General features: G+C 40.1%; 1 protein-coding gene across 2 annotated transcripts in view; it reads left to right on the top strand.

Moving 5' to 3' along the window:
- Positions 1-12692, top strand: part of SAMD12 (sterile alpha motif domain containing 12) — a 179773-nt gene that overhangs the window by 85894 nt on the left and 81187 nt on the right. The window contains exons 4-5 of one of the 2 annotated variants that reach the window (XM_061994668.1): positions 1005-1145; positions 12508-12579. In XM_061994668.1, coding sequence (XP_061850652.1) covers positions 1005-1145; positions 12508-12579 — 213 coding nt within the window. The remainder of the gene's footprint in view (positions 1-1004; positions 1146-12507; positions 12580-12692) is intronic. The other variant, XM_061994669.1, reaches the window with a different exon arrangement.

The raw sequence follows: 12692 nt of genomic DNA, 5'->3' as shown, positions 1-12692 counted from the left end.
AATGTATATATTTGGAATCAAGGGTCAGTAGAGGGCTGCAGGGCACTCCTCTTTGTACTAGATTACAGCAGTGGTGAAGACCAAAGAATGTAGGTTTTGGTTTTCTTCCTGAGGTAGAGCTCTGCTTGATGCTTTGGTTCTTTGCTTGATCCAAATACTTCCTAGTGTTGTGTCAGCCACTGTGCTGCCTTCCGTTTATTTACAGCACAGTGATGCCCAAAAGATGGAGTTAGAGTTCTGCTAGCAGAATCTGGGCTGTGGATTGTTGGATTTATTTTAACATCTACAATCTGTGTGGGATCATGGTTCAACATTACCCTGTAAAGATAAGTCACAAACTGAGAGTGATTGCCTGCAAAGACTGTAGACTCCTTATAGTTGGGCAAATGTCTTTTTATAGTTGGACAAACATCATTTTTCAGGAATGATTTAGGTATAACTGATAGTGCAAAGGGAAATCTCTGGCTCTTTTTTCTGTTTTGCTGTGATAGCTTGTTGTTGGGAGGGATTTGGAAGTCTGGATTAGGAAGTACAGGGTCCTCCTGAGATGTATCTGATTTGCAACAGTATTCATCCTCAGTATATCTGAAATTGATTCAATTGGTCAAATTCATTTTTACTGGTGATTTCTTGACAGTAATGTAGATGCTTAAAAATAGGTGAGGATCTCTTTAGGCACCTGGACCAACTGTAGACTTATAGAGGATATCCTGCCTGTGGAGACCACCTGGGACTTAAGAACAGCAATTAGTTGTCTAAAATGACGCAACAGATATTTTACATGCCTACATGTCTCCAAAGCACCACAACAATACAGGAAATTAGAGGAGTGGAACAGAGATCTTTGACAGTAAGGAGGTACCTAACAGATGAAAACAATAACCTCTCAGACTGAGGTATTTCAGGGCTGAGAATTTCTTCTGTAGGAGATTATCCTGTCAGAGTGAGACTATAGCATTAATGGAAATCCTTGACTGATTTTCCTTTTTGCCTTTTGCATCCAGGCCGTGCTTTGCTGAGACTTACTGACAAAAAGCTTGAACGAATGGGCATTGCCCAGGAAGGCCTGCGACAGCACATTCTGCAGCAAGTCCTTCAGCTGAAGGTGAGAGAAGAAGTCCGAAACCTCCAGCTGCTTACACAAGGTATGAAAAATAATTTTTATATGGCTGGTTGTTGAGATCAGGTAGAAGAAGTTTGCTTGAGGGCATAAAAGGTGACTTGACATTCTCCCATGAGAAATGGTGCATGAAAATATCTCATAGATTCCTCATGCTTTCCAAAGTGGGAACAAAAGGTAAAATAACGCATAAATAACTAGAGACATTGTTTTGCATGATGAATAGGCTCCATCTACAGCTGGATGGTAGTCCTGCTTAACTGACTGCTTACTAAGATGAAAATAATTACATATAAAGGGCAGAAGTAATGAACATACTGCCTTTACAGACATTTTGAGATGTACATTTTGCATTAATTGTTTACTTTCAGTGTTAGATAAAAGAGTAATCTCTGTAACCTGTTTTGTGGTCAGAGCTGTCAGTGGAAAATTCCGTGTTAGACTCAGTATTTTGCAGATGGCTGATTCCTTTTTTTATATTGGAGTAATTTTATTGGATTGAATGGCGTTGCTTCTAATTTATGCTACTGAGAAAATGCAAAACTGAGCTCAATATGGAGATCTTGATTAGAAGACAGGGAAGAAAGAGTTGCAGAAAAGCTTGTACATGTTTTCCAAGTAAGTTTAATATGTTTTATGATGTTTTGTGTTATTAGCTCTCTACTAAGGCTTTCTAACAGCTGTGGTAACATGGAACAAAAACGCAATTGTGGCAATAGCATAAAGGAACATTTTGAAATCCTCTACCATATATCTGCAATACTTTCTCAATGTTAAGTATTGCTCAGTAGTCCAGTGAGATAGCATAAGCCTCATACTTCTGTGGTGTTTTGGTTCAGTGCCCGTTATATGTCACTTCATAAGAAAAAAACCAAAGTTCTTCAGTACATGCAGTGTATTTTTAACAAAACGTCCTTCACACATGGCATTATGTTCCTGATTAAGCTTTGCTCACTGTGTTTGGGGAAAAACTCTCTCTGATTAGTTAAGTAAGCTGCATTTTATCTCAAAGAGATCATGTCTCAACTGAATTGTTCCTTTGGTCTTGGCGTCATGTGGATTATAACGAGGAGCTTTAGGGTCCCTTCGTTTTTCCATGATCTGTGAAAATGAGTTCACCCCACCTTGTGTCATGTCAAAGGCAGTGCACATGCTGAAGGTTCAGTGTTTTTCCCAGATGATTAGAACTGTCCTTTTTCCCTTCATCTGTTCATCCTTTCTTCTGTTATTCCTGTGTCCTTTTCTTCAGTGTTGGCTGGGTTTTCTCTTCCCCTGCATCCGGACTCTTACCTAGGAGTTTGTTGGACTGCAAAGTTCTGATCACCAATCATCACTGTTTTAGGGCTGCTCACGAAAGTTGTGATTTTATTGATATGGGACAATAAAGACCCACTAGCTATAATTTTGTGTCAGTTGATCACCACAGATTGATCCAGATAGATTTCCCCATAGACCTGTATTTGGCATAGAGAACTATGTGTTTTGGGGCTTCTCCTTTATTATTTCTCACTGATTCCCCTCTGGACATGTCAACTGGTGTTATGAGTCATGATCAGTCAGCCAGTGGCAACTGCCATTTCAAAGAATTCAAGGAAGCATCTTTTGTGATTTATTCCTTTCCCGTGCAGTTGAGAATACAATTTTGGACATAGGTAAGAGGATGAGTGAATACATACTGGACTGTAAAGAACAGGCCAGTGATGGATGTATGGATGTGTGTTTAATGTAGCCCCTCTACCACATAGAGAGAAGATTGTAATTTAGTCTGATCCCATAAAGGCATGCCATTGGATAGAATCATAGAATTGTAGAATTGTAGGGGTTGGAAGGACCTTTAGACATCATCTAGTCCAACCCCCTTGCATGCTTTATGAAAGCCAGCAGAAGCTTATAAAAAGCTAGCAATCTGCATCTCCCACTGTCTCTCCCCAAAATGCTGCTGGCCATTGCACTGCACTTCAGCTCCACTCCAGCTTTCTTATGAGTTGAAGTTACAGAGCAGCAAAGCAGTCCATAAAGCATTCCCTGTGCAGCAGAACTGTGTTAATCATACGGGCAGTGAGTAGCAGGATGGCAGCAGATTCCTACCCCTTATCATCTTTTTTACACCAAATTGGAGTGTGTTTCTGTTGAAAATGTTTGTTTCCAAGTACCAAGGTTGAGATGTAATTTCTCAACTACAGTGCAATTTGTAAAGTTGTCCAAAACTGATTCTGTCCCTTTGCCCAGTTTCTTCCAACTGTCCACTCATATTTTTATTATGGCTTATGCATTCCTAATTGAGGTTGTTACTGGAATAACACTCTGTAAGTGCTTTTCTGTTTTGGAGAACATTTTTTCCCTGAAAAGTAACACATATTCATGCCAGCAGTTTCTGCCTTTTGGAAATTCGACTTGCAAAATGCAGGTCACAGTGTAGCTATTGCTACACTGTGCTGTCCTGTCCTCCAAAATGTCCTCCAAAAATTGAGGGGGGAAAAAAAGCCCTCTATCTCTCAGTGCATAGCTCAAGAGATTGTTAGGTGAAAGAAGCCATTAAAACCCCTTTTCTGAATTAACTTAGCACACAAGCTGTGTGCAAGCAATGGAGTCCTAATTCAGAGCCCATTGATGTCAGCAAAAAGACTTCCACTGACTTCAGTGCATACCTCAACTGAAGCTGGAGTGAACCTGGAAAGTTTTAAAAAACCATTATGTAACACTTATCAGATACTTTTAAGTGTTTTTGTGTTCTGTTATCTGCAGAGAAAGTTGACCTCATTTAAAAAACTCAATAGAAAACTAGCATTCTTTTCTACTCCTACATAAGAAAATGACTTAAAACTGTTTCGTTCTTCATTCAGGACACATGATCCGGTCTGTTCTGAGGATCTTAAAGCCAGAATAGCAAGTGATTGTGTAATTGAAGGCTTGTCTTGAGTTTTAGGAAGACTTTTCTTTGCAGTAAGAACTGCCTGATTGAGGCTATTATCAGCAAAAATGCTATTCCAGCCTCCACTAGGATAGAAGGACACAGGCCCAGCTACAGATCTGTGCTTTTTTCACAGACTTAGTGATGTTGAGGAACTAATTTGACAAAATATCTTCCAATGTCTCCTAGGGAGAACTGCACACTGTTGGAAATACCATTATTGTGCTGTTATCACTGTAAGCCTGAGTTGAAAGATCATTTTTTAGAAAAGCATTACATAACCATACAGAGAAGAAGTTATTTTGAGATTTTTCAATGCAAGTCCAGCTTTTGGGACTGTACTCAAAGTGGTAGAATAGTGCTATGTGTGATTCTGAGCAAAGTGTCCATAGACAGCAATCTGCTATTAGAGCTGATCTTAAGAAGCATTTTTTGATTGGGATTAAATGGTACCTTCATTTAAGATGATGTTGGGTCCCCTCCTAAGCTCCTCTGTGAGTTTGATATGGGGCAAAGTGATACTTGGAATATATTGTCAGGACACAGAATGTGACAAATTTTCTTCAAAACAAAATTCCTCCTGCTAGGAAAATGTGTTAGAATAAGGCATTATGCTTCATTGAAAATTAGCACAGCTGTTGGTACCTGTTGAAATTATTTCTTCAGTAAATTTTCTGCTCATCCTGCACAGGTGCTCAGCTACTGAAAAACATATGTGCCCAATGATAACCACAATACAACTGTGTTTTTTTCCTTCCTTCAGTTTCCAAAATAATCCCATTCAAAATCTGCTGTAGTACCTTAGCACTGTATGCTTCCAGGAAGCGTGCTACGGAGCCTTCAAAGATGCACCTCATCTTAGGATGGATCATTCACTGAGGTTTAGAGGAACTTTGTAATAGAAACGTTGCCTTCAGGGTCCATGTGGTGAGTAAACCAGGACTATAAACCACCTCTCCCCTCCCAGCTGAGACATGTCATAAGGATTTTTACAGCATTATCAACCTCTTAATACTAGAGCAAAGGCAGGCTTGATTAAAAAACAGCTGTTTGGCAGTGAAGCCTCCCAGGCTATCAGAAACATGATGCAAGTTCCTATTCACCTTATCTGTTTCTTCCTTGTGAATGTTGAAGATGGGAGGAACCTGAGCACTGCCATTGCAGCTTGCATCACTATGTGAAGAGATTTGTTGTCAATTTTCCATGAAGCCTTGACCCTCCCATCTATGAATTCCCTCCTCTGCTGTGGTGGCTCCATTTCACAGCATGAATGACTGGGAGTTACACACCTACCTAAAACAGAACTCAAGTGGTCAGAAAATACGGGACCTCACATAGCACAGAACTGGAAGGTCGTTTGGATTTTAGAAGACAATTGCAGCTTGCTGTAATCATGCTGCGTAGGCATTATGGAGGCTGTGGTATCTCTACTGCCATTGCCCACCGTCCTTCATGTCCCTTGAGCAACTGTTGCTTGAGATCAACACATTTCTTTGTCATCCCTGTGAAGAAGTCAGAACAACTGAGGTTTGCAATAGAAGGTCATCTGGTTACATTTCCAGGATGTACTGTTTTCTTTCCTGGGTACATTCAGGACTCAAGGTTTTGGCACCCGTGGAATCACGAGTTCCTCCCACCAGAAATACTCTTTTTGTCTATTAAAAAACCAACAGATGTTGCCTCTGCAAGTGCTCCAGGTAGGCAGTGTGTTCACCTTCCCAGGCAGCTGGCAGGGGAAGTGTCTAACAGTTGAGGAATCTCACTTTCATATCCCTGTGGTGTTCACAGGCGTGCAGCACTTGAAATGTTGACTGTCCTCTTAGCACACACCTGTTCTTTTGTTTTCATTGACTTGACCTCACCTTTTGTCTTTTCCCTAACCCTGAAACTTCCAGCTAGTCAGGAAGGGCCTTTCTTCTTATAGCACAAATTGCTATGCAAATGTTTCTTACATATGCTGCATACATGGCATCTATCCAAGACAAAGAAAACAGAAAATAACACTTGATATTTCAGAAGACTTCAAGCAAACTTTATTCCCAGCTGATTTCCTTTGCTCTGTGCTCCTGTTATGCTCTAAAAATCTCTGAGAGACCTTGTGAATTGAGCAGAAAGCATAGCATGGAAATACTGTTGGAAATTACCAACAAATAGTAGTTTATCCCTCATATTAGCATCAAAACTGTGTTCCAGGACTCAACATGCTAAATTGCCTGATATAGGTAGAGGAATCTTAACCTTCTGCTTGATACACATTTGTTTTCACTATACATCAGTTTCCCTTTTACTGCTTTCCATTGTATGTCCTTTTTACCTGTAGCACTTTAGGAATCGTAGCATGTGTACTTAACACTGCTCTTCCAAGACTTTGCTGCCATCCATTAGGCTACCAAAGAGCAGTCTTTGTTGTATTTTTCCTACTCCCAGTCAAGGACATGTTCAGCCATTACAGAGGATATAGGCTCTGATGTCAGAAGCCATGGTTGTTCCTGAGAGGTTTTTTAGACATTAGGCACTGTTAAGACTTCTGAGAATCCATTTTTTTCAGGTTACAAGTATGCACTGTGGGGTTCTCTATAGTTATCATTTGTTTTAGCTGAAGCAGAATATCGTATGTGCAGTGTGTATCTGAGCACAGTTTAAGTGTTTAAAATCCACGCATCGGTGAAGATAAATATTAAATTCCATCCATGGCATCAGTTATTTGAATTTCATGTGTCTGGTTTCAAACCTGAAGAATATACTTTGCAGTGCAATCATTGGTCTCTGGTAGACCGTTGAATTACCGTGGTTCTCTTAGTTACCTTTTAGCTAGTGCTATGATGCTAATACATATTCATATCAAATAAGTGAGTGATTCAGATGACAGGTAAAATCAGTTCCAATACACTGCACAATAGATTGTAGTACACTCTTGATAGGTTTAGCAGAAAATTGTCCTTCAATATGTGTGGTATATTAGTTTGTGGTATAAAGAAGACATGTAGGCAACTGTGAAGTTTGTGTTGATGAACTTCTATAGCAAGCTTTTAGCTGTATAATACTATGATTTGCTTTCATTTTGATGTGTTCCTATAAGTAGGATTGCAACTCAGTCTACTAGGAATGTGATATTAGCTGCTTTGTGTGATTGCAAGGACACGATTGCAGTTGTCTGGATTTCTTATTACTTTAATAATGTTGGTTATTTTCATTCCTGTACTTCAAATTTCTCAGAAGTTGGTCTACTGGAAAATTTGGTCTGGAAAGTTTAGTCCTTCTGAGCTAACATATACCAAAAACTGTCTTATGTGTTTGATGAATAGATATGACATATATATACACACACCTACACATATATATGTATGTATTTGTCCACTCATGTGTAAATTGGAAAAAGAAAAAACGATTTTTCTGAAGTTTTGAGGAAAAAAGAAAGAAAATATTGCTGTTTGTGCTGCAGCCAGTCATGAAAGGCTTTTGACTAAACAGGAAAGTTTTGAGCAGTCAGAGGCTGTGATTTAACAACAGCTGTTTGTGATCAGTGCCAGTAGAAATCACTTGTTTTCACCCAGCCGAAAAGAACAGACTGGTAAAAGGGATTCCAGGAATAGGTACAGTCTTTCACACAGCTTAAATAAATCAAGTCTGTAATTATAAGATGGTGCCATTTACAGTGTAAAATATTTGTCATTTCTAATGAGATTTTTCCAGAAATCAGACATAAAATAAAATGAAGGTCGATAGTTATTTTAGAAAAGAATTGAGGAACTCAGAGCCCTGACTATACTTCCAACCCCTTAGAAAGTATATAGAAATTTTCACTGCTGAGCTTCTAGTTTAAAACCTGACTGTCTTCATCAGCCAACAGCTTTATGGTCAAACTGAGTGGGTAGCATTGGAAATGAGAAGATAAGAAATGCCATTCTCAGTTGGATCCAGTATCTCTCTGCCCCAGTACTCTGCCTCTGACAGGCAGCAGATGCTTGCTGTTTAGGCAGAGCCCAGAAGTCTGGCCTCTGTAGTCCCATCCCCTTGGACTGCCCAGCATCCAGAATTGCTGCATTAGGAAGTGTACTTCTCTGCCTAATTCTTTTAGTATCTGTTGAGCGTCTGTCTTGCTCTATCATGAAACAAGTTGCTTACAACAAGTCTTTTTTATGAAGTAGAGTATAGTCACTGGCAGCCTCAGTGGTGCCAAAAGCACCAAAGCTTGACTTGGCATGCCTTCAGTTGGGTATCTCCTGCCTTCAATAGGGGCTCTAAGCAATCCTACTATCATATGCGTGCAGTAGTAGCTACACATCCTCTGTATTTCAGATAGACCAGTCACACCTCAGCCACATCATATGAATTATATCTGTTGCTGATCATTGCAGAAGCTCACGATGGCTGCCAGATGGACTTGTCTACATGGTACACGACTAAACTTTGGTGAGATCAGTTCTCACTCACTATGTATGATGTAAACCACACTGAAAGTAGTTGGGCTGAAAGCTGTCTGAATTCCTCTCTTCACTCAAATGAGTTCTGGTAACACCATCTTTCTGATTTTATGACACTGGTGTTGCTGACCCTTGCATGAATGCATTCTGTTTGCAAAGTGTTTCACCATATTGGCATTTTTAATAAACATGAAAGTCACTGAAAGCCTTTTTGAAAATGTAAAATAAAGTTTTGCTGGTTTGAATTCCTGAAGGTGAACATTGCCAAACAGGTCAAAAGCATTTTTCTTCCTGTTGTTACTGGCATTTATGACCTGTGCAATAAAGAGTTACAATTTCTGGAAAGATGCAAGAGAGGTGAGAGAAAAGCCCTCTCCTTTTTGTGCCTTTGTAAAGTTGCTTTTCTAAATTGTGTAAAAAGAACCTGGTTTATTTAAAAGCTTCTCTTTTTTTCATTGACATTCTTTAAAAACCTTTCTGTAATGTAATTTTAAAATAATTCAAAGAAAAGTTTACTCCTAAAGGCTTTTATGGTTCATATGATAGAGCACCTTCATTTACTTAGTTATACATAGGCAGTCAGCAGTGTTACAGAACTGTTCCTTTATTACTAAGCAGTATGCTGATCTCTGGCATCTTCTACAAGGAAAAGGGTGGGTTTTTTTATACTCTTTATTTGACATGATCATAAAGCATGGATACTAGCCCAGTGTTTTATGACATGTTCAAGTATGATTAATAATTGTAACTGTGCTGGTTGCTCATTAAGATCAATATTATAGAATTTTTTCAGTCACCGTTTGAATGGATTTTAATTGAAATTGATTCTCTATGAAGTAATAAATTGAAGTGTATTAACAATGATCTTGTGGTCCTTGGTGTTAAGGAGTTCTGAATTCTACCAAAATTCTGAACAGTTTTCAAAAAATACCTGAATTTAATATCTGCTGCCTAAGTACTCATAAAGTACCTGTCATTTTTTTAAGTGCTAATTCCAACAAATCATAGAATCATAGAATGGTAGGGGTTGGAAGGGTCCTTTAGAGATCATCTAGTCCAACCCCCCTGCAGAAGCAGGGTCACCTAGATCAGGTCGCATAGGAACATGTCCAGGCGGGTCTTGAAGACCTCCAAGGAAGGAGACTCCACAACCCCTCTGGGCAGCCTGTGCCAGGGCTCCCTCACCTGAACAGTGAAACAGTTTTTTCTTATGTTCAAGTGGAACTTTTTGTGTTCCAGCTTCATCCCATTACCCCTTGTCCTGTTGCTAGCTACTATAGAAAAAAGGGATGTCCCAGTCTCCTGACATTCCCTGTTTAGATATTTGTAAATGTTAATAAGATCTCCCCTCAGTCTCCTCTTCTCCAGACTAAACAGCCCCAGTTCCCGCAGCCTTTGCTCGTATGAAAGATGCTCCAGTCTCCTGGTGGCCCTGTGCTGGACTCTCTCCAGAAGTTCTCTGTCCCTCTTGAGCTGAGGAGCCCAGAACTGGACACAGGACTCCAGATGAGGCCTCACCAGGGCAGAGTAGAGAGGGAGAAGAATGTCCCTTAACCTGCTGGCCACACTCTTCTTGATGCATCCCAGGATGCCATTGGCCTTCTTGGCCACGAGGGCACATGGCTGGCTCATCTTCAGTTTATTGTCAATGAGGACTCCCAGGTCTCTCTCTGCAGAGCTGCTCTCCAGGAGGTCAACCCCCAGCCTGTACTGGTGCATGGGGTTGTTCCTCTCCAGATGCAGGACTCTACACTTGTCCTTGTTGAACCTCATGAGGTTCCTCTCTGCCCAAGTCTGAAGCCGGTCGAGATCCCACTGAATGGCAGCACAGCCTCCTGGGGAATCAGCCAATCCTCCCAGTTTAGTGTCATCAGCGAACACTCTGTCCCCTCATCCAGGTCATTGATGAAGATGTTGAACAACACTGGCCCCAGAAGCAACCCCTGTGGAACCCCACTGGCCACAGGCCTCCAACTCGATAGTATAAATACAAAATGATAGCATAATGATGATAGTATAAATATCATATGATATCCAAATATCATATCATATCCAAATGGTAGTATAAATACAGCAGCCTTAATTTGCAACATGAATGTGAATGGACATCTGGCAGAGAATTGTTGTTTTTTTTAAAACAAAAACTTTTCTGGTTACAGTTAAGCTACAGCTGTATTGTCCAATCCTAATATTTAAATACATACTCTTATGCATAGTGTTATCTTTGACCTTTTTTCAGTAAAAATACTTCCCAGTCACCTGACTTATTAAAAGATACCTGTACAAAGAAAGGCTACATTGAGAAAACCTGCAGTGAGTAGTTTGGTAGAGATTCCAGTGTTTTTTAAAGGTATCAGCTGTAAGGACACTGAGTTGGTGCTTGTTTTTCTTAGTGGGATGAGAAGTTGAGTTTTAGGCAGTAGATAGATGGCAATACCGCACAGTTCTGAAGCTTCTCAATGACTCTGAGATTTCATCCACATCCTAGAGCTTATTCTCAGTTAAGCTTATCCACGTCATTTGAAAAGTAGGTGGTTACATACATTTGGCTTGTACACTGGCTTCCATCTGAAGACAACCTGATTAGAAAATAGCCAGACTCAGGAATGTGCATAGACAGTCTGATGTAAAATGTCAGTACTCTGACTTGGCATACTCATTCAACTGTATGAGAGGTCCAGAGCTCACTTCCTCAGGAACTATAGGTGTTAGGAAGGTAGAGGCTTGTATGTAAACAAAAGGGCATGTCAGGGTTCCCCTTCAAGCTTGAGTGGAGTCTGAAGGCATATACATTGACATGGTCTTGGAGTATTGAGTCCTGTCCACTAGAAACAGGATTCAGATCCTCCTGATCAGTGTAATTGGGGCACTCATCTGCCATCAGCTGGTGGATGATGATGTGAGATGGATTTGAAGCAACTCCAGCAGCTGGGATCTGAAACAAGTAATTTTGACATATTCTTTCATTCTTTATTAAGACCAGTTGGGAGGCTTACTGTCCATAACATCAGCCAGCAGACTATGAAGTTCAGTTCTTGCGCTGTGTCAAGAGAGAGCTGTTGTGTAGGACTTTCAGGAGCTGGGTTTTGAGAGAAAGACCTGAAAGAAAGAAAAAGGTCTTGCACAGCAGAAAGAGGAGCTTTTGCTAACTGATAATGTCTTTGTTCAGGGAGCAGTAGTGCAAAGCTTCTGTTGTTAAAATTTGCTTTCTGAAGTCCTCTAAGCTGCATGGTTTTTGTTTTCTTTCCTCTTCAGCATATGTCAGAGATAGAGATGGAGAGGGAGTGGTAATCACATTTCCTTTTCTTTAAAGTGTTAGGTTGTTCCAGTCATCTTGAGAAATAAAAAATAAATAAAAAAAGAAGAAAGCTCATCCTGAGAAATAGAGAGGAAGGCTTTCTTTCTTACTCTGTTTCTTTATGTCTTTCCTTTTAAGAACTCCTGAATAACTGAGAATTGTTGTTAAAGTTGGGCCAAGAGATTAATATCTCCTGCTTTACTATTGTTGGGTTTCCTTTAGCCTGAGTATTTAAAGGGCTGATTTGGCTACAGTTTTCTGGTGACGAATTTCTTGAGCTTGTTCTAGAGAGTGTAGCTATGCAAAACATTTCTCAGTTATTCCTTGTGGCTTTCTGTCATAAGGTGCCAGCCATACTTAAAGAATCTTGGAGGCTGGAAGGAGCAATCAGCATCATCTTAGACAATGGACTGACTCTTAAAAATGTCAGACAATTAAGGATGCAGATAGACCTTTGAAAGTTCCCTATGATGATCATTCCCATGGCGTGAAAGCAGTTATGATCCTGGTCCAAACATTAAAGACTTGGAAGCAAACAAACTGTATTTCAGATGAAAGGGACAGGAAAGAGGAAGAGAGGGATATTCCTACCTCTAAAGTTCCACTGACAAATCATTTGTCACCTGAGTAGTTTCTGAATGCGTCTTTCTCTAGATTCAGGAATTGCTTAGATGTGTCCAGCAGTGCAGCTGCCATCATTTCTGTTACAGCTGTTGACTGTGACACTAACCACTCATATTGTTGACTTTTGTAGATCTCTACTTAAACCTGGAGCATGGTTTTTTGAGGGTCATAGAAAAGCAGCCAGCCCTTACAGCCCATCAAGGTAATGAATGTCTTTTTGCTGGGATGTATCTTCATAAAATGAGACATCTATGAGCATTTTGTGTCTTTTTCTAGAAATGTTTCCTTTAGTTGTAGAGTGTTTTCCAGCTATCA

Source organism: Colius striatus, chromosome 4 (genome assembly GCF_028858725.1).
Source record: "Colius striatus isolate bColStr4 chromosome 4, bColStr4.1.hap1, whole genome shotgun sequence".
NCBI lineage: Eukaryota > Metazoa > Chordata > Aves > Coliiformes > Coliidae > Colius > Colius striatus.
This window is presented reverse-complemented; position numbering and strand designations above follow the sequence as displayed.